Genomic DNA, 21,877 nt, shown 5'->3' with positions numbered 1-21,877 from the left:
TGGGCATTAACTACAAAAACTACATAAACCACAAACAACACTGGCAATATTTTTAAGATTATGTTAGGGGTTAAATTGATGAATTAAATAATGTAGTTCACCTTTTACAATCCGGTGTACATTCCACACATAAAACACTGCTGTGGGTCAAGGTAAGACATGTCTGCATATGAAAAAAAGGGTAGTTGAATCACTAGTGTCACATTGTTAATTACAGTAGAAATGTTTGACATTACAAACCACAATATAAAAATATAGCTTAAAACACTTGTGCAGCACTCTGTTCAGTCAAGTCCAAATGCCTGGGTAAAGAAATAGAAGCTGCCTTTACAATTAAAGTGAGCATAGTGTGACAGTCTGTTGGTTGTCTGTAATGCACAGTGGAAAAAGAAAAAAAACCCTGCAAGCCTTGTCGATCTTCCCCGGATTGTTAACAGCCCTCCACCTGCATCTCTGGGTGATGCCAGAGAAAATGGACTTACTTCTGAGGTATTGGGTGGGTGCACATGCCATCGTGGCTCTCCACACTCCTATTTGTGAAAAAAAGAGTCATCAATTTCCATTTGAGCCCCTCATAGTTACATATATATGCACACTAGCATGTAACTGTACTTCATTAATTATTGGGGGAGAATACATATGAATCAACAACAGTCTATTGTTCTTTAGTGTAACTTTAATTTAGTTAAATGAGCTTATTTCTGCTAACGTTAGCTCTTAAAAGCATGTAAAGGCTAATTGTGCCAAACATAGACTGATGGAGCAAACAGTAGCAAGACATATCAGTGCATTATGGTTGTTACAGTTAACCAAACGTTCTAAGAAACTTTGTTATACATCTGCTAATACTTAGTGTTAGATAATGATTATTGATTATGAGCATTAACAATCCCCGTTTTGCATTTCGCTGACACTACATTTAAATTAGGACAACGTAAACTTCGATTTGCAGAAAATTAACGTTAGCATGTTTTACCAGTGGCTAGCTAACGTTACAGACAATTTACATGGTAACTTCAGATACATTTACTTTACAATGTGACTCATCTTATATGTAATATAACTATTGGACAAAGATATATTTAAAACCTAGCGAAGCTATATCTTACCTCGAATTATGTATGCTAGCTTTCAGCAGCAGTTGCGTCCAGATTGCCAGTGAACATGTGTAAGGTAACGTAGAGTGTCAGCAGCGTTGCCAACTCCAAAAAAAAAAAACAGTCAGACACCGCCCAATAGTCTATGGCTCCTCCCTCACTCCGCCCTCTCGTCTAAAAACGTCACATCCGCAACCAGGATGGCTGCGCCTGTCGGTACACGATCCGTTCTGCACATGCGCAAAATGTTCGCGCATGCGCGGTTGTACGAGGATTTACGACACTGCACGATCTGTTCCACGCTTCCGGTCGACAGCCAAGCTAACGTTAGTTTAGCTAACAGCTAATTCGGCTAACCGCTAGCTGACAGCTAGATTCAGTCTAAAATAATGTCAACTCAACTGCCGTTAGCCTCCACAGGCAAGCTAACGTTAGTTTAGCTAACAGCTATTTTGGCTAACTGCTAGCTGAGACAGCATGTAATAACTTTAAAAGACCCTCAAAATAAAACTTGAAAATAAACGTTGACATATATAACAAACACCTAACATATATAACAGCTGTTACGCCAGTTCTACTTTACTTGTGCTCATTTAAAATACAATCACTCAATACTTGTCTTTATTGTTATCACTGTGAAGTCTTAATTTAGCTGTAGCCTGCTTTTCCCATTACGTTTGAGTTAACGTTATTTTAGACTGAATCTAGCTGTCAGCTAGCGGTTAGCCGAATTAGCTGTTAGCTAAACTAACGTTAGCTTCCCGGTGGAGGCTAGCGTGGAACAGATCGTGCAGGTCGTATGGATACGTAAAACAGTATTGTCTTGCGCATGTGCAGAACGGATCGTGCAGGCAGAACGAATCGTGTACCGACAGCGCCCATAAACGCAAACTCGACGACGGATAACTGATCTCCACAAACCAATGGGTGACGTCACACATGCTCTGTCCATTAATATATACAGTCTATGGTCGGTACACGATCCGTTCTGCCTGCACGATCCGTTCTGCACATGCGCAAGATAATACTGTTTTACGTATCCATACGACCTGCACGATCTGTTCCACGCTAGCCTATGGCTAGCCTCCACCGGGAAGCTAACGTTAGTTTAGCTAACAGCTAATTCGGCTAACCGCTAGCTGACAGCTAGATTCAGTCTAAAATAACGTTAACTCAAACGTAATGGGAAAAGCAGGCTACAGCTAAATTAAGACTTCACAGTAATAACAATAAAGACAAGTATTGAGTGATTGTATTTTAAATGAGCACAAGTAAAGTAGAACTGACGTAACAGCTGTTATATATGTTAGGTGTTTGTTATATATGTCAATGTTTATTTTCAAGTTTTATTTTGAGGGTCTTTTAAAGTTATTACATGCTGTCTCAGCTAGCAGTTAGCCGAATTAGCTGTTAGCTAAACTAACGTTAGCTTGGCTGTCGACCGGAAGCGTGGAACAGATCGTGCAGTGTCGTAAATCCTCGTACAACCGCGCATGTGCAGAACGGATCGTGCAGGCAGAACGGATCGTGTACCGACATAGCCTACTCTTGCTAGCTTACTGAGAAGCAACATGTCCGTCAGACTCAAGTTGTTCACTTTCTTGTTTGTAAAACTGCAACATATTGAACAGTAAATGGTCACAGTAAAAGACAAGCGTTTTTGGTCGTCATTCGAAGCGATTCCACTACAAGCATAGTTACTCTCCACGGCTGATAAAATGCAATGATATTTACGTGTAGCAAGCCTCAACATTAATTCCCGACATGTTTATATCTGTCAGCCGCTGACGTACCGTCACCTGTTGGGACATACATGCTGTCCGTACCATCTCTGGTTCTGGCTCTGACCACGGGAACAGAAACAGGACAGCTCACTTCAACGCAGTGTAATAACTCCTGAAAATAATGTCCATCTCGCAAATGTATCTGTCTCTGCAGTCATCTCAACCATCGAATACAGCGACAGGAAAATAATACACCTTTTTTTTTTTTTCCTGTGAAGAAATGTGTCGCGGTGTTTGCACCATTAAATGTTGCGTTAAAATGCGTTGTAACTCGCGTTACTGAGATTGTAACGAGTATAATATTACCGAAATTTAATTAGTAATGCGTTATATTACTGCGTTACAGCAAAAAGGAATACATTACTGTAATTGCGTTACTTTTGTAACGCGTTACTCCCAACACTGGGTGTGATATAGCCAACGTAAAAATAACATTTATAGTTTCAGAAAAAAACTATTTCAGCAATTGTCACACATGCAACACCTCATCACGTTGTAGCTGTAGGCTGAATGAGCAAAGGAAATCCTGTGTTAACATCTCTGCTGATCTGTGAAACACATGGTGTGAGGTACAGTAAGTTTAATTTTCTTGTTAGAAAATGAGCTTAAGATCTAAAAAAAGAAAAGAAAAAAGAGATATATATCATTTGCAACGTTTATGGACTTTTCAAGGAGTTTACATGTCATTTCTTTCAGTCAGCACTTGCTGTTCAGGAAAATATTTCATCTTTGTATTAGCCTACATGGATTTCATATAATCATTTTACATTTTAGCACATTATTGTCAATGTTATTTAGAAGTAATTTATTTGAAGCAAAAACAGTTTAAGAAAGGTTGTTGGACAAATGCATTCAACCTTCCAACTAACACTGTTTCGGCCTCTTGATTTATTTTTAGTGCAAAAATGGGTCATTGCACTCCGTGGTCTTCTCTGTGTTGCGTTTTATTGTTGTCTTTGTTCAGCTCAATAAGTGGACTAGTTAATTCACACACATGGCTGTTCGAGGGTGGAACTCTACTACCAATTCACATTTGACATTTTAAAACTGCTTCTTTTAAATTTAACTTATAGAAGTAGCCAACAAGAAGACAGCACTGTCAACATTACATTTAGACACTAATCTTGCTGCCATTTCTTCTCTTCTGCTCTGCCTGTCTGTGCTTCTTGTGCGATGCCTGTGAGGTTGTCTGTTTCATTAGTGTTTAGTCAGGCTAATGCCTGTTGCTTGTTACTGTCCCAGCAATGTTATGTTTGTGTATGTCTATCAAATATGTATGTCTATGCTATTGTGCCTTGTTTGTTATATGGTCTGAAAGTTCGACTTGTGTGTGTGCTCCTGTTGATCTTGACAAAATGTTTTTTTGTCTTATGTTTATTAGCATTAGCATAATCAACTTTTATTGTATTGGGCTAAATCTGTATGTATTATTTATAGTATTATATATAATTTTTAAATATTGACCTCTTTCAACCAGTCATGGGACAGCAGATGTAAAATAGCATCTTAGCTAATTTCACATTTTTTTATATTTTTGAGTGGGCATTGTCCCTGCTCATCAAACCTATAAAAAATAAAATAAATAAGCTCTCCATATGAAAAAATATGTTGCAAGGGTTGTCGGTCAGTAACGATGAGCTCAAGGAGTCTAGGCTTCATGAAGTGGGAAATATGCCTTACAAAAATAAAATTGGAGAAGTCATTATTACTAAAATAAATCAAATATCCAAAGAAGGAAGTGAGAGCATTGGGTTGGCACACGTTGTGACATAGCCGAGGGTCGTGATCTCAGATGCACAACAAAGATAAGATTTAAAACAAAATTAAATTCATAAGAGCTGATTAGACACTTGTCCCTTTCTTATTTATTTATGACAATAAAACCTGAAAAGTATACAGCTTAAAGGAACACGCTAACTTATTTGGGACTTTAGCTTATTCACCGTATCTCCCAGAGTTAGATAAGTCCGTAACATCTCCGTGCGTGTCATAACTCTGCCTGACGCACTGATTCTCAGAAGGCGAAGCACTACTACTTCTGCTACTTGGGCGGAGTGATATTACTCCAACTCTGAGCGAACTCCAGGTGAACTCTCTGATCCTCACCACTGGGCTTCTCAGGTGCTGGGAGCAAATCACTCCGCCCAAGTAGCAGAAGTAGCAGTGCTTCGCCTTCTGATAATATAGTTCCCAGTATGTATACGGTTAGAATATGGCTGTGTTTCATGTGACCTTGTTATTTGTACACGCTGTGACTATACAAATCACAACATGTAAATAGGAAAATGTTGGCATTATTTTGTCACTTATTGGGAGCAGTAGGCTAGATGGAGCCGGTTACCTCCAGGATCTGTGCTAAGCGAGGCTAGCGGTGGGTGCGGCAGACAGAGTTACGACATGCACGGAGATGAGAAGGACTGGATGGACTTATCTAACTCTGGGGGATACGGTGAATAAGCTAAAGTCCCAATAAGTCGTTGTGTTCCTTTAAGTGAGAATAGGTCAGAGCACAAGATGTATACTGACTTGTATCTGTGTCACTATAGTGACAAACTCTAGTTTGCCACTAGAGAGGTGTTTTCACATTCCTCTACTAAAAGGGGAGATGTCCGTGCACTTCCCTAAAATCTGAGATTCAAACATATCACGGACCAGCTTGATTTAGTACATCACAGATTTGAAAGCTAATCGCTGTCTAATATGCAAAAGCTCTAAAAGAAACCTGGGTGCCTAGGTAGCTCACCTGGTAGAGCGCCAGCCCATATACAGAGGCTCAGTCCTCAAAGCAGCGGCCGCGGGTTCGGTTCCGAACGTATGCTGCGTGTCATTCCCCCTCTCTCTCCCCTGTCAAGTCTAAGCTGTCCTGTCAAAAATAAAGGCCTAAAAATGCCAAAAGAAATCTTTAAAAAAAGAAACCTCTAAGCCTAAACCTCCAGCTCAGAGCAGACTTGTCAGTACAGAGAGAGCGTCACCGTAGCTGTGTCACCCACTGCCAGTAAAAAGCTAACAAGTTAACAAGCTACATAAACAAATATAAGAATGCTAACTACACTTGCTGCATCTTGATGCACACTGCTCTTTCACCGGTCAACCTAGCACAAGCAGCGGTCATTGGACGGGGCATGAGGCCAGATCCAACATTTCTCAATGAGGGAGAAAAAGTAGATGTGCTTTCTTTTTCTTGTAATATTAATCATAGAGTATTTTTACATACTTGAAAAGAGGGACTTGATGATTAATCGACTTCCCCAATATATGTCTAACAAGACAAAAATCAGATTTTGTGTGTAGCACAGTTTATGGCAGTGTATGTGTGGTGTATAAAAAGTGGAATGGAAACTAGACAAGTCATCTCTCATCAGAGGGAAATGACAGCGGCACCTGACAAGTCTGAAAATATTTGTCACTTTATTTGCAGATCTGACCCAGAGAGGACGACATGGACTCTCTCAAGTGGCCTCTGTTTTTTGTGTGCCTTTGCTCTAAGGGTATGGTTCATTTTATACACTGTATAACCAGTTTTTACCTTTTCAACTCACAAGAAGTCAATTTAAACAGTCAGCTGTTTGTCTTTTTGTTGTTTTATCATTAGTATTTTATTTTGTGCAAGTCCTTCTCACCACTACTATCTCTTTGTTACACTTTCCTCTGCATTTGACTACAGGTTCTCAAACTGAAGTCTCATCTTGGACAATTAAGGTGCCGTCCTCAGTAAAAGGTCTCCCTGGATCCTGTGTGGTGATCCCCTGCTCGTTCAACTACCCAGATCCAAGCAGTGTGGTCACTGAATTCACTGGGATGTGGGCTGAGGGGGCACATGTGCTCATCTATCACCCAGACAAGTCAACAGTGAAGCAGCAGTATCGGAGTCGGACAGAGCTGCTGGGAGACATCAGACAGAAGAACTGTTCATTGAAGATTGATCCCCTTCAACAAAGTGACCAAGGGCCGTTTTATTTCAGGATCGAAATGGCAGGCTATGACAAGTTTTCTTACAAAGAGAACACAGTCTCCATTACAATGAGTAAGTAATATTAACACCTTTTACCAGACTTCTGTAACAGTACAGTTCATTGATTCCTGCATTTTCTCAGAAGTCTTTTTTTAATTCCAGTGTTGCATCAGTGAAAATGGAGAAAATTCAACAATGGTTACTTTCCTCATGTTATTGACTTATTTTTTCTACATAATATGCAATATTATATTCGTGCAAACAGTCAGGAGTCCAAAGAAATAATAAGAACATGTTTTAACTATACAGCAGTGTTTACCTTGATGGTTTATTTCAGTTGTCTTTGAAAGCTGAGTTTGTAACTATAACTTTAAATAAAGTCCTTTTGACAATACTACTGAGTTGGTAACAGTGGTCATTTAGGTTTCAATAGTCAACAACTATCTGGTTTCTCACTTCCTTAATTGTGTTATTGTAACACTTTAAATAACTTTGATCAAAACACAGTTGAAACAGTTTCATTTCTCTAGAAAGATGTATGACATGGAGGCCAAATGCCCATTTTGAGAATTCCTAAATGTTCAATCCTGTTAGTTCAGTCAACATTTCTCATGATTTGGGATTTTTAAGTTTCCTTCCTTTTCAATTATTTTTTTTTCTTTTTTAAATATCAAAGCCCATCAGGGCCAATACAACATTTCAAAATACACAACATTGCCCAGTAGACAACGTTATCATCCTTATTTGTAATAGTAGCCTTATGATCTTTGCATTTGCCTATCATGATCTTTCTTGTTGTTACAGGTGTACCAAATCCCATCCAGTTCTCTGTGAAAGAGGAGGTAGTGGAAGGTGAGAAGGTGTCTGCATCTTGCTCAGTGTCTCACTCCTGCCCCACCTCTCCTCCTGTCTTCACCTGGAGTCACACTGGAGACATACATTTACAACCACAGCAGCTTGACGATGGCCAGTGGAGAGCGACATCTACCCTGAACTTTCAAGCTACCCGCGCTGATCACAACAAGCCTTTACATTGCACTGTAACATACAAGGGAGGGCAGCATCAAAAAACATCCAGAGACCTCAAAGTAAAATGTAAGTGTATATGGCAGTGTGGCCATAATAAAAGCTGATGCTTTAAACACTGTAACTTGGTAAGTACGTGATACTATTATTATACAGTATATAGCACTTTTTAAAACCAGGGTTACAACAGGCTTCACAGCTACAAAAAGATGATGAAAAACATTTGAAGGAATATGAAAATTGTTAAAGAATTAGAACGAATCGGGGCAAGGAAATAAAGGGAATAAAGATCAAAATTTGAAACCAAACCACACAGAGGCCTACAGTGAAAGATGGGCAGAAATGTTAGTGTGATGACATAACCTACTGGATTTAGGGTTTTCTTTACCAATGTGGAAGCTTTTTTACCAACACTCTAATTTAGTAGCTTCGAAGCTTCTTAAATCAGATTTAGTCACTGTCAGAGGATTAAAGTCATCAGGAATCTGCAATGTAAAAAGAGCATTATGTTTTCTCTTACTATATATTGGATTAGCTGGCTGCATGAAAGACAGCACATTAAGTCTGCTTCTCTGTATTTTCTATAGACACATACAAACCTACTTAATGGCTTTATGAAGTTATTTTGGCCCTTCCCGATTGTTTTTTTACCCATAGTGGCATAGCTCTGCCTGTCCACCACTTTGGTCAAGACTGAAATAGTTCAATAACTAGTGGATGGATTGCCATGACATTTTGTAATCGACATTGGTGGTACCCAGAGGATACATCCCTGATTTTGTTGATCCCCTGACTTTTCCTCTAGCACCCACATGAGGTTGACATTTTGACATTTTGAGTCAATTATCAGCTCAGCTTTGGCATATACTTTGTAAAAGAGTAGGCTACAAAATATACTCCACCATGGTATCATGAAGGGTTAATTGTATGTTTCCATGCAGATGCCCCAGTAAATGTGACAGTTGAGCATAAGTCAGATGTAAAGGAGGGAGAAGCTGTGCAGCTGAGATGCTCCAGTGATGCTCACCCCCGTGCCAGCAGCTATCAGTGGCATAATGAAACTGGTGCTCAGCTGCATCAAGGAAATGTCTACATGCTGCCAAATGTCTCCAGACACACAGGAGCTCTGTACTGTACTGTCATCAATGCAGTAGGACGAGGCAATTCAACCCCTGTGCAGCTTAATGTGTTATGTAAGTAAACAAGTGTAAAAATAAGGAGAGAGTTTTCATTTAAACACATATATAAAAATTAATATAATAAAGGAGGACTAACTCATAACTCCATTCCTTGTGCTTACAGATGCCCCTGAGATTAAGATGGCTTCTTCCTGCTCCTCAGAGACAGATATGGTAAAGTGTGTGTGCATTGCAGAGTCCAAGCCTCCCAGCATGGTCTATTTTGTGCTTTCTGACAGAGTCCTGCCAAGCACCGAGGTAGAGAAACATGGCTTTGTTACCATTGGGACTCTGTGGGCAAAGTTTGGATCTTCTGAGGCTGTCTACTGTCTGGCAAACAACACCCTGGGCAATGCCAACCTCACACTCCCTTTACCTAACAGTAAGGACTTTTTTATTTTTTTATTTTCAGAAGCGCATTACATTCGCCTGAAGACTGAAGGAATGAACTTTGTATTGAGAAAGAGTAAAATTACACTACATGGTTTCTGTTTGGACAGGTAAGATGCAGAATCTTTACATTATCATCGCTTCTGGAGCAGGCGGGATTTTGGTGATGCTTTTAATAACAGTGATAGTTGTTAAAAAATGGTAAGTTATGTTTTTCAAATAAAGCATTGAAATGTGATTGCTGTTAGACATTTAAAAGATGTGTACATTTAAAAAAAATACCACCACAGACACCAGAAACATACATATATCGTTGGGTTTGAGGTTCTTAAACTAAACACCATTATTCTGCCAGCAGGGGGAGGTCTAAGGATGCACCAACACCTCGCATGAGCTCACTGAAAACAGATAAAGATGTGGTGCTCCCTCAGTATGCTGCAACAAAAAGGTTTTAGTCATTTACCTCAGTTTAAACAAACATGTCAATGTCAAAAGTGAAACCTTGCATAATAAATGTGAAAAAAACATCTGCATTCTGTCCTCAGAAAAGAAAGGTGCTATGATGATGTACAGTGCTCCGGCATTTACATCGATGATCATGTGTATGGCAACATGGAGGTATGTACATTTTTCTTCATTCCTTTATTATTTCCTTACATGAGAGAAGAGAGTGAGTTAATCTTGTTCCCTATACAGACTGACTGTGATGAAGCAATATATGCCAATATGTAACATTGTTCAACTCATTTGAGGAACAGCTCCATCTGATGTGGGTCAAGAAAGTTGTACAAAAAATATGTTTTATTCTGTATATAAGTGCTGTTTTTCCCCTGTAATTCCCACATATTTTTGAAAATAATTCCCTGACTGCTTGTCTGATCAACAGTCACAAATGTGAATGATGAAAAATCACCATTAAACTGCTGTCATTTTTTAGTTACATATATGTTTGATAACTTTTAATTTTCAGTCAAATCAATGTATTAGTCACCTAGTAACACATCTTGCACAAGTCGCACCTTTTAAATGTCCTCTTTAGCTGTATATGCATTTGTATGTACTGTATAAACACATGCACTCTCACAGATTGTATTTATTCATTAATCAACTAAAACAAACTGATAATGTAAATATATGCAGTGTGCAATGTATGCAGGTCAAGGTGGAAAAACCCTTGTCTTGCTTGAAAGCGTGTTAATGGTAAATTGACAGGAAGGCAAAGGGGAAGCTTGTCGCCATCTCAGCTGTTGACAGAAGTCACACATTTCAAACAGACACACACCAAACACTGCCCCGTTCTAACCTCACAAGCCTCAGACCTCAAATGATCATCAACTTGAACACAAATTATCTTTGGGAGAAACGGTATTCATCATTAACAACCCTATAGAGGCTGATTAATATACATATTATATAGTTGGTTTTTTTAATCCTTTGAAATTTCAACCTCATAGGTGCCCTCCTATTTAAATGACTTGGCCTTTAAAACATTTTTTATTCTTGTAGCCTATAAATTAAAAAAAATTAAAAACATGCAAAAATCATACAATCACAGGCTTTTATTTTAAATTACTGCATTTATTACATATTACCACTCCCCCCAAAACTGTGTTGGTTTATACACAATCATATTACATTCTAACATCAAGCGTATGTGTACTATGTTCTTAAGGGGGTCATCTTACCCCATCTTGCCCTCCTGTGTTTACACAATCCTACAAATTAAAAACCGTAAACACACACATAAAGTGACATTGAAATGATATTTATGTTAATCAGACACAATAAATCATATTGACAGAAGCCTTAAACCAACAGTGAAGCATTTCTGAAGTAAACCCACCAGTATTTATATTTTTCTGAATATTTGTTGGCATATTTGCCGTCCATTGGCTAGCAGATTAGGATTGGATATCATGGATCACTGAAAACAAGTGTAAGATGAAGTATTTTATGTAACACCATTTTAATTTAAGACTCACCATTTAAGAGCAAAAAGGAAAACCACAACTTCAGCTCCATCACTGGTGAGAAAGAGAAATTTAAAGTGTAAAAAGCAAGACAATGAATTACATCTTAAACTGTATAACTGTTGTATTATTTTTGCACACATACCATTCATTTACTCACCTCTGAATCTTTTAACTGTTTGAATATGCCTTCACTAACAGTGCTTGTGAGATTTGTGCTGTGTCTTTGGTTGTCATATTCATAGTCTATATTCACCCTTGAAAATTGCAATTGTTACTAAATGTTTTACAAAGCGTTGAGCTCATAATGGGGGGTCAGTGTTTAAACAGCTACAGCAGAAGCCTAGGAGACGGATGTTGTTGCAATATGTGATTACTTTCTTGTTGTTTGTCCTCTGTTTAACATGTTCTGTTACTTTTTTCACCAATAAATGAATACAGAAAGAAATTCCAGAGAACACAATGTTCCCGTAATGCTGCAGTTTGTCTCATTGAAGATGATAAAAACACGAGATAAAAAGATGAGTCAACAAAGGACTGTTGTTGTTTTAAAGACCATCACATGCTGTCAATACACATTTTTTATTCTTAAGGCCCTTGAGTCTACTAATGACGTCCAACCCAGTGTGTAATATAGAAAACTTGTGAGGAGTTTATAGATGAGTTACAAGATGTATTTATATATTACCACATGTAAAATTAGCTTTTCATCAGTCTGTGTTTTTAAGGGAAATACCAAAGTTAACCACATTTCCTTTTGAGGAAATCAACACTGTGGAAATTTGCATTCCTAAATGTCACAGCTTTGCTGTTCAGGCATATTTCCATGTCATGTCAGTCAAATGAGGGCAAATCCTCACAGAGAAGAAATGACATATTCTATATTTTTAATAGGTGATAAACGTATTAGTGCTAATTTGGTTGCAACTCTAATACATTTCTAAACTGAAAAGATACAGAAATGCACCTATATGAATATAATCCCCCTCTCTAAGTTAGCAGGTAACATTTAAGAATACAAATATTACATCACGCAACTCTAAGAGCAGCATAAAGTAGTGTAAAATATTGTTATAAAGTATAGATAAGCATTCTTTTACTTTGGTCTGTCACATAAGAGAAATTACAGTATAGAGATGCATGAAAAACTAACTCCACAGTTGGAAATAGTCTAAGAGACAAACCCTGGGAGGACAACAGACTCTCCACTATGATGTTAAGGCAGAGCCAAGTATGCAGGACGTGGATACAACCAAGCTATTGCTCACCAAAATAGAAGCAGAAAAAGTAGACTGTGGTTAGCTTCACTAACATCCTTCTCTAACATTTAGATCACTGTGGACAAGCAATGACCTCCATGTATTGTTTGGTACAGTCCTTACATTTGATGTCGCACTATAAGTAATAACTTCATCTCTAAATAGGAAACTGAATTAGAAAAGAAAAGAGAAGTTTCCGCTCCAGCACAGATGGAACAGGAAGTGCATTGGCAAACATGTTGAGAAAGAGTAAATATGATGTATCATTTCACTGAACCCGATCTTTGTCAAGAGAAGTGGTACATAGATTACATGAATCGATTCCACAGAAAACAAAACATAAAAAGAGTTAAAAAAAAAAAAAAAAGAAACATGCTCAAACTGTGCTAAATGCTTGTTATGATTTCTTGTATTACTCAGTGGTGCAGTTCAGCACTAACATTGGCAGGCTAACAGCTCTGAGCCTCAGGGTTTATTGTACTGCAACATATAAACAATAAAAAAACACAACCATGAAAAACAACATGAGAATCCTATATCATGTAAGGCAATTGTCCTAAATTAAATAAAAAAAAAAAAAAGTTATGTTTTATTAGGTTTGCAATCATCCCTTTTGGTTATAAAATTGTTATGCTCACCAGGCCATGTAGCAGGTAAGTTGGGCTCCCAGCTCTACCTCTTTTATTTCTCTTTTTAAATGTTCCATTGCTTGAATTCAAGTTCCAATTCATTTGGTCTCTTTTTGTGTCTGTATTTATGCTGCTTGGCCAGGTTTCCCTTGAAAAAGAGATTTAAGAAGAAAAAAAACAACAACGTTGATACACAATTCTGCAAAACCCCACATTGTTTTGTTTTTTCTGAATGTTCAATGCCAGTGTTTTTAAATTCTCACTTTTTACAATACCTACAATATCTGATAACCATGGTAAAGCTAGGGAAATATGGTATGGTTAAAGTTCACTAACTAGAATCATGCTTGGTTAAGGTTAGGGAAAGATCATAGTTACCATTAAAAGGTTAACATCAATTGTAGTTCACACTGAGCACGGGGCCACATTTATAAAATGAATAATATTGGTTAAGACATTAAATCCCTCGTTCTGAGCAATAATAAACTTTACATTATCAATGGGAACATATTCAGTGTATTAATTAAAGGCCAAATAAACAACTTTAATATAGCAATATGAAATAATATAAATAAATAGCTGCTATTTGTAACTCCAAATAGCCTAAACTTAAAGCCATGGGAAATTGGCTCCTGGACACAGACATGTTTAAGGTCCCCATCTCTCCTAGGACCAGGAAACCCAGCCTGAAAGAGACACCAAACAACTAGTAACGATGCAGCTGTATTGTCTTTCTGGTCCCAACAAATGCTGCTGCTTTAAAGCTTGTGACCAGACAGTATGTCCACAATCTCTCCAACGCTGGTGAGGAAAATGCTATCATGACTTATAACAGGCACAATTTTCTCCATAAAAATATATTAGGAACCAAGCAAGTTCATGTTTTATAAACCATTCCTGGGTTGTGTCTCACAATTTCTGCAATTAGCTCAGTCTTGACATATCCGTGTTACATACATGTTTGACAACTCTTAATTTGTATACAGTATCAGTCGCCTAATAAAAACACACCTGCACAAGTCACACCTTTTACATTTCCTCTTTAGCTGTATATATTTGCATGTATGAACACATACACCCACACAGATTGTATTTACTCATGTATCAACTATAACAATCTGACAAAGTTAAAATATTTTGTGGGCGCTCAGGTCAATGTGGAAAAATCTGTGGCTTGAAAGTGTGTTAATGGTAAATTGACAGGAAGGCAAAGAGGAAGCTTGTCACTATCTCAGCTGTTAGTACAGAAATGGTCAACACATTTCAAACAGACACACACCAAACACTGCCCCGTTCTAACCTCACAAGCCTCAGACCTCAAATGATCATCAACTTGAACACAAATTATCTTTGGGAGAAACAGTATTCATCATTAACAACCCTATAGAGGCTGAAAATATACATATTATACATTTGTTTTCTTTATTCCTTTGAAATTTCAACCATATGGGTGCCCTAATATTTAAATTACTTGGCCGTTAAAACATTTTTGTTCTAGTAGCCTATACATTTAAAACAAAAAATATCAATCATACAATAAACAAGCTTTTTTATAACTACATTTATTTCATATAACCCCACCCCCAAAACTGTGTTGATTTATACACAATCATATTGAAATTACTTTCAATCTGTGAGGGTGCATGTGTTCATACATACAAATATATACAGCTAAAGAGGACATTTGAAAAGTGTGACTTGTGCAGGATGTGTTGTTATTAGGTGACTGATACTGATACTGAGACCTATGACTTTAAATTAATTGCTGGTTGCTGCTTTTATTCTCCCGTTTTTATGCTTTTATCTGTCTTTTATATTGATGCTTTTACCCTGTAGCACTTTGAGATGTGTTTTAATGTAAAGTGTGTTATACATGAAATGTATTATTATTATTATTATTATTATTATTATAACATTAAGCATATGGTTTTATTCTACAGATCTTATACTGAGTCCATTTTCACTTTTTGTTTGATTTCATTCTATGGGAACCTTACAATACAAAACAAAAGTCGTCTGTCCAAAATTGTTACAGAGGCCAGCTAGATAATTGTCATACAGCAGCTCTCTCTCTCACAAAGACATTTGACAGACAAGTTTAGCAGAAGGCACAATCAATCTTGTCAAGCTCTGACCACCGACTCTTGGAGGAATTCATTCCTCTTCCCTCTGGGCAGAGATAGGCAAAAACAGACAGGTACAAATGTTCTTTTATCCCTTGTGCAATTAAAGCTTTTTTTTATTTATTTATTTTATCATCTCTTGAATGCACAGTTTTTATTAGTGTCACTTTAAGCTTTCTCAGTGACACTTTTAGAAGTCACATTTCCAGACAATCACAAGTGATTTTATTTGTACTTTTAAGTGATGAAATTTTTCTTAATCAATCTGTTGGTTGTGTGCTGCTAAAATGTTTCATGCCTTGTCTATTGTGTTTAAAAAATATATATATAGTTTTGTGGTTGGTTTTTGTACCGCCAATTGCAGATCAAATTTCTACTTGAGAGACAATAAAGAACTCTTAACTCTGAACTCTAAACAATGTTCTTAAGAGGGGCATCTTTCCCCATCTTGCCCTCCCGTTTTTACACAATCACATACATTAAAAACCGTAAACACACACATAAAGTGACATTGAAATGATATTTAATGTTAATCAGACACAATAAATCATATTGACAGAAGGCTTAAACCAACAGTGAAGCATTTCTGAAGTAAACCCACCAGATGTGCACTGGTAAAAAACTGATCACGAGAGTGACACTGATCAAAGATATCAGGCTATGTCATTTCTGCTCCTTCAAATTACATTACAGTGTGCAGTGACATGTCAATTAACTAACTGATTGTGTCTCATAATTCCCAGTGTAGACATACATTTCCCTTTCACTTATCAACATCTGTATGGAGAGTAAACTTGAACAAATGTAGCAGGTGTAAGGCATTATCAGAAATCCGAAAATAGGAACAGGGTTTATTGCCACAATAAATTACACTTATGTGGAATTTTGCCTTGGTGATTGGTGCATACATAAACTAACAAACATATTAAACATTAATATGAAACATAAACAGTGAACTACAGATTTAAAATGTCGTGATACATGTGACATTAAGTAATTTACCGTTCAGAACAAAAGGTGATATTTAGGTCATGCACTGAGCTCACGTCATATGGAGATAATTATGGAGCTCTTCGCCCGCTTCCCTCCTCTGTACAGCACTGTGCAGCTTAAAGGCATGTTGGAGTCAGTGGTTTGAGGGACAAAGGTCAGGGTTGATTCTGTTTCCCACTGCCATGTATTCAGCTTCTTTGATCGGCTAGAGACGCTTCCAGGATGACTCCAGGAGAATCGAGGGAGAATCGTTGGGCAGGAGTGAGTCACAGAGCAGGAGGCAGTTACTTTATCATATACCCTCACAGACATAGATGGAGGCTCTGGGTTGCCTAGGGAGTTCAAATATAATACCAACATGACTCATAACACAATGATACAAATATTAATAACAAAGAATGTTCATTTCTTTCCTTAAAAATTATTAAAATAATCTATGATACTCACTTTTAACATCAATGGTCACTGTGTTTGGGTAGGAGAAGCTTTTGTATTGTGGCATTTCAATCCTGAAGTAGAAAGGGCCAACATCAGTCGGCCTGACAGCATCCAGCAGCATGGTGCAGTTGCGTCCCTGCAGTTTTCCTAAAAACTGGGTTCGTTTTTTGTACTCTTCAGTCAGTTTCCATTTGGGGATATTGGTTGAGACGATAGTTTTCCCTTTCATCCAGAATCCTTTCCACCTGTTCAGGATCCGCTTTGATGTGGGCTTGGGGTAAGTGTAGATGCAGGGAATAACCACACAGGAGCCCTGCAGGACAGGAATATTTGTCGGCATGTTTGCTATCCATTTGCTGGCAGATTGGGACTGGACATCATAGATCACTGAAAACAAGAGAGAATATGGATGTATCTTTATGTGTAAGAGGAAGTATTTTATGCAAGTTCATTTTAATTTAGACTCACCATTTAACAGCAGAAAGGAAAACCACAACTTCAGCTCCATCACTGGCAAGAAAGAGAAATTGAAAGTGTACAAAGCATAAAGGCAATGAATTACTTCTTAAACTGCACTGTGTGTCTGTTGGTGTAGTTTTGCACACATACCAATTATTTACTTACCTCTGAATCCTTTTAACGTCTGTTTGAATATGCCTTCACTAACAGTGCTTGTGAGATTTGTGCTGTGTCTTTGGATGTCATATTTATAGTCTATGTTCACTCTTTAAAATTGCAATTGTTACTAAATGTTTTACAAAGCGTTGAGCTCATAATGGGGGGTCAGTGTTGAAACAGCTACAGCAGAAGCCTAGTAGACGGATGTTGTTGCAATATGTGATTACTTTCTTGTTGTTTGTATTCTGTTTAACGTGTTCTGTTACTTTTTTCACCAATAAATTAATAAAGAAAGAAATTCCAGAGAACACAATGTTCCCGTAATGCTGCAGTTTGTCTCATTGAAGATGATAAAAACACTAATGACGTCCAACCCAGTGTGTAATATAGAAAACTTGTGAGGAGTTTATAGATGAGTTACAAGATGTATTTATATATTACCACATGTAAAATTAGCTTTTTATCAGTCTGTGTTTTTAAGGGAAACGCCAAAGTTAACCACATTTCCTTTTGAGGAAATCAACTCCTAAATTTCACAGCTTTGCTGTTCAGGCATATTTCCATGTCATGTCAGTCAAATGAGGGCTAAACCTCACAGAGACGAAATTACATAACACGGAAGCAGAAAAAAGGAGACAGTGGCAACATTTTCAAGTTTCAATAGACAGTTTCAATAACATCCTCTTTATTTGTTTATCCAGTTCAATCAATATTTATTTTTATAGCACTTTACAGCAACCAGCAGGTATCCAACGTGCTTTACATCAGGAACCAAGAATAACAGTTGGCTGCTATTAGTTCAGTTTTATAGACCACAGTGCTGCAGAAGAAAAGTAGGCTATGTAGATCGCTGTGGACAAGCAATGAGCTCCATGTATTGTTTGGTGCAGTCCTTACATTTAATGTCACATCACAAGTAATAACTTAATGTCTAAATAGAAAACTGAATCAGAAAAGAAAAGAGAAGTTTCAGCTCCAGCACAGAAGTGAATTGGCAAACATGTTGAGAAAGACTAGAAAACGTAATGTGTCATTCCACTGAACCCAAAGTTTGTTGAAGTTGTACATAGAAGTTAACATGAATCGATTCCACACAAAAAACAAAACTCCAGTCAGGAGATGTTACAAACAACTTGATAAACAGATGTGCTAAATGCTTGGTATCATTTCCTGCATCAATCAGTGGTGCAGTTCAGCACTAACATTGGCAGGCTAACAGCTCTGAGCCTCAGGGTCGATTGTACTGCAACATATAAACAATAAAAAACAACCAGAGGATCCTATGTCATGTAAGGTAAGGCAATAGGCTTAGATTAAAAAAAATGACATTGTTATGCTCACAGCTACATGGGGACATTGCTAGCCTTTAATATGGGCCATGGAGCAGGTAAGTTTGACTCCCAGCTCTACCTTTTTTATTTCTCTTTTGAAATATAAGCCCCCATTGCTTGATTTTAAGTTCTTATTCGTTTGTTCTCTTTTTGTGTTTATGTGTTTGTATTTATGCTTGAAAAAGAGATTAAAAAAAATTAAAAATAAGAGCGTCCATACCAGAAAATTCTGCAAAACCCCAGCGAGATGCAGCTTTTCTGCTATTTTTCATAATCCACGTTTCCATATATATTGTCTGTGTGTTCCATACTTCGATCCATCTGACCTGGTATGGCCTGCAAAGACAGAAGTCTGGTTACATTGAAGGTATTCTGTGGAGTTTTAGATTTAGGCCATCTTCTTAGTATAATAAAACCCAACTGAGTGGGGGTATTGTACCTCAATGTTGATGTAGACAGGTTCATCAATGGCCTTCAGTTCAGAAAGTTTATTGTTGTCTTGTGTTACGCAAGATGCTTCTCTGAAAAGACAAAAGAGACTTGTTCGGATTCTTATTCAAATAAACAGGCATCAGACGTGTCATTGTGTCTGCAATTCACATGCACATATCTGATGGAATCTTTTTTTTTGTCTAGAGTCAAACGTCTTTATGAGTCTAGTATTAAACTTTGTTTCTTGTATTGCTCATGCATATAGACACTGAAACAATAGTATCCCAATTCTAATTTGATTTCACAATCATACCATGAAACAAACCTTTTGGCTTGGTTTGATGATGCTCGGCTAACATTTGCATAATATCCAGATTCCTCCCTGGTAAAAGATTGTGACCTGTGAAAATAGGTTAGAAGATATCAATCTATCATCTATTTATCATAAAGATATTTTATTTTACAAAACTTACCCATTTAAAGACCCCCTCCATGAATTTTACATGAAAGAAAAATACCTCTTTAAATTACATATATTCCTCCTTTTGCACATCAAACAAATCATATATGTACATGCCTTAAGCTCACATTTAAGGTGAGTAAAGAGAAATTTTTCCCTTCAGCAGATGAACGTAGAAACAACCTTCTAATGTCAAACTGCACATACATCCTTCTGCACAGCGAACATCAAACATTCAAGTGAAGTGACAAGAAGCAAAACACCTTTTTGTTGTGTGGGACTGCACATGCTTCACATAAGAAAAACACAAGGATCAGTCATGAAACAAAGAAATTACAACCGAGATAAAGTGAAGTTACCTTCTTTTTTTTATGCAAACGACGATTGCAGCGACAACAATAATGATCAGAAGTGCAGCGACTGGAACAAAGATAGCCGTATACAGTGAAGCCTCCCTGGTCGTACCCACTGTGGAGAAAACTGCCATGTCTGTTGTGAACAGGGATGTTTTCAATGAAGGAAAATTAATTACAGATGTTTACATATTAAATGTTAGTCTGAAACTGTCCTAAGAATCTAAATGTGTAAACTCACTTGTTGTTGTTTCAAAGTTGGGTAATGGTTCTGGTATAAAAAAAAAAAAAAGAAGTTTACATTTGAATTCTATTTTACCCTAGTCTTTTGTTATAATGAATGGAGAAATAATATGCAGCCAATAAGCAAATTGAGGAGTACAGAATCAACATGAATAAGATAATACAAACTGAGAGGATATACTGTACCTGGCTTAAGACTGATTGGTTTATCACCTGGCGCTGTGGGAGAAACATGTAAGGTATTATATAAATTTCCCTTTACTCAAACAAATGTGTGTGTGTGTGTATATATATATATATATATATATATATATATATATATATATATATATATATATATATATATATATGTATGTGTGTGTGTATTTATTTATTTGTTTATCTATAAATGTTTCATTGAAATTCTTACCAGACACATAAATGGTGACAATATCAGCCGTGAAACTGTAATTGTCCTTTGCAATAACTCTCACATAGATATTTGGCTCATACTCCGAGACATTAAAGATCTTGAGGGTGCAGTCACCTTTGGCTTTATTTCCAGTGAGTTTGGTCTTTCCTCTGTACTTCTCAAGCACAAATGTGTCATTTGGGTGAAAAACAAATGCATTTCGGTCTTTGTCGAAGGTATTAAGGGTATTTCTTTCCCCAAGCTTTTTCCAGTAAACTTGAACCTTTTCAGTGTGGTGTTTGAATGGATAGGTAAAGGAACATGGTATGGTCACGTTTGAACCCAATGTTTCATTAAACATTTTGTTGACACTAACAGTCCAGTTTTGACCTGTGTTTAAAACCAAAACAGAATTCATATTTATTTAAGTGCATACTTCATGAGATAAAATTCCAAACACAAAACAACTTATTATGTCACCCACCTTTTGAATTAGAGACCAGGATAAATATGAGACTAAGATCAATCAGGCCTGACAGCTTCATCTGATCCAAGAAAGACACTTTGAGGTTAACCGACATAATCCTGAACTCAGTGAGTGAACTCAGTTTTACAGCAATATCTATAGCACCTGGGAGCCTACATGCTACAAAGTTCTAGAATTAAACTGCCTGTATTCTGCGTAAATGCAATACTCACTGTGAGAGAGACCCAGAAGAGCTTGTAGGGCTTCGTTGTGCTTTGTCAATATGTATTACATCTTAACATTGATGTGAAATTGTTGGGTGTGTTTCCTGTTTCCTTCAGTGTGAATTGACAAAAAAAGGAAGTTTGGACAGAAAGGTGAAGAACAAAATTACTTTCTCATTGAGTTTGGGAGGAAATATTATACATGTATGCATCAAAAATCTTGAGGGCAAATATGACAAGACTAATACAAATGGTATACAGTGTATGTGTGACGGGTAGAAACTATATTTACTTGAAGCTTAAGTGTATATTTTTTTTAACCTATCTGAGTCACCAACAATTCTTTTTTACACTCAAAACAATAACTCAGACGGTGAAGATACTGAAAAAGTCTTACTGTCACATTAGCATAGCTTAATATGTGTGGGATTTCACAAATGATAGAGGCGTCCATCAGTATACAAATAGTAAAGTGGTATCTCTGCTCCATAGACAAAATTTTAGTATTGAAATAATAGCA

General features: G+C 37.2%; 3 protein-coding genes and 1 long non-coding RNA gene across 7 annotated transcripts; 1 reads left to right on the top strand and 3 right to left on the bottom strand.

The window, feature by feature from the left end:
• Positions 1 to 3,290: 3,290 nt before the first annotated feature.
• LOC116049327 (myelin-associated glycoprotein-like) lies at positions 3,291 to 10,558 on the top strand. 3 transcript variants are annotated; one of them, XM_031298878.1, is made up of 10 exons: positions 3,291 to 3,450; positions 6,300 to 6,369; positions 6,546 to 6,905; positions 7,638 to 7,928; positions 8,801 to 9,052; positions 9,162 to 9,419; positions 9,538 to 9,628; positions 9,783 to 9,875; positions 9,973 to 10,045; positions 10,124 to 10,558. In XM_031298878.1, exons 2-10 carry the CDS (start codon positions 6,321 to 6,323, stop codon positions 10,157 to 10,159), a joined length of 1,503 nt encoding a protein of 500 aa, XP_031154738.1. In that variant the 5' UTR covers positions 3,291 to 3,450; positions 6,300 to 6,320; the 3' UTR covers positions 10,160 to 10,558. The 3 variants fall into 3 exon arrangements, with proteins under 3 accessions (XP_031154738.1, XP_031154739.1, XP_031154737.1); XM_031298879.2 differs by lacking the exon at positions 3,291 to 3,450 and having other exon boundaries at positions 6,198 to 6,369; positions 9,786 to 9,875; XM_031298877.2 differs by lacking the exon at positions 3,291 to 3,450 and having other exon boundaries at positions 6,202 to 6,369.
• Positions 10,559 to 10,994: 436 nt separating this feature from the next.
• Positions 10,995 to 13,266, bottom strand: LOC118496070. Its single transcript, XR_004898547.1, has 2 exons — positions 12,582 to 13,266; positions 10,995 to 11,451 (listed from the first exon to the last, which is right to left on the bottom strand). It is a non-coding gene; the product is annotated as an uncharacterized LOC118496070 (long non-coding RNA).
• A 2,648-nt stretch (positions 13,267 to 15,914) lies between these two features.
• Positions 15,915 to 17,714, bottom strand: LOC116049328 (myelin-associated glycoprotein-like). Of its 2 annotated transcripts, none has more exons than XM_031298880.2 (4): positions 17,464 to 17,714; positions 17,308 to 17,349; positions 16,849 to 17,226; positions 15,915 to 16,733 (listed from the first exon to the last, which is right to left on the bottom strand). In XM_031298880.2, the coding sequence occupies exons 2-4, from the start codon at positions 17,345 to 17,347 to the stop codon at positions 16,456 to 16,458; spliced, it is 696 nt and encodes a 231-aa protein (XP_031154740.1). In that variant the 5' UTR covers positions 17,348 to 17,349; positions 17,464 to 17,714; the 3' UTR covers positions 15,915 to 16,455. The 2 variants fall into 2 exon arrangements, with proteins under 2 accessions (XP_031154740.1, XP_031154741.1); XM_031298881.2 differs by having other exon boundaries at positions 17,449 to 17,562.
• A 407-nt stretch (positions 17,715 to 18,121) lies between these two features.
• On the bottom strand, positions 18,122 to 21,374 carry LOC116049329 (myelin-associated glycoprotein-like). Its single transcript, XM_036006250.1, has 9 exons — positions 21,152 to 21,374; positions 20,686 to 21,057; positions 20,463 to 20,495; positions 20,275 to 20,304; positions 20,040 to 20,169; positions 19,546 to 19,620; positions 19,228 to 19,309; positions 19,036 to 19,124; positions 18,122 to 18,943 (listed from the first exon to the last, which is right to left on the bottom strand). The coding sequence occupies exons 1-8, from the start codon at positions 21,246 to 21,248 to the stop codon at positions 19,050 to 19,052; spliced, it is 894 nt and encodes a 297-aa protein (XP_035862143.1). The 5' UTR covers positions 21,249 to 21,374; the 3' UTR covers positions 18,122 to 18,943; positions 19,036 to 19,049.
• Between the last annotated feature and the right edge of the window lie 503 nt (positions 21,375 to 21,877).

The sequence above is a fragment of the Sander lucioperca genome, chromosome 10, assembly GCF_008315115.2.
Source record: "Sander lucioperca isolate FBNREF2018 chromosome 10, SLUC_FBN_1.2, whole genome shotgun sequence".
Taxonomy (NCBI): domain Eukaryota; kingdom Metazoa; phylum Chordata; class Actinopteri; order Perciformes; family Percidae; genus Sander; species Sander lucioperca.
The sequence above is the reverse complement of the archived record's forward strand: the minus strand, read 5'-3'. Positions and strand labels throughout refer to the sequence as shown.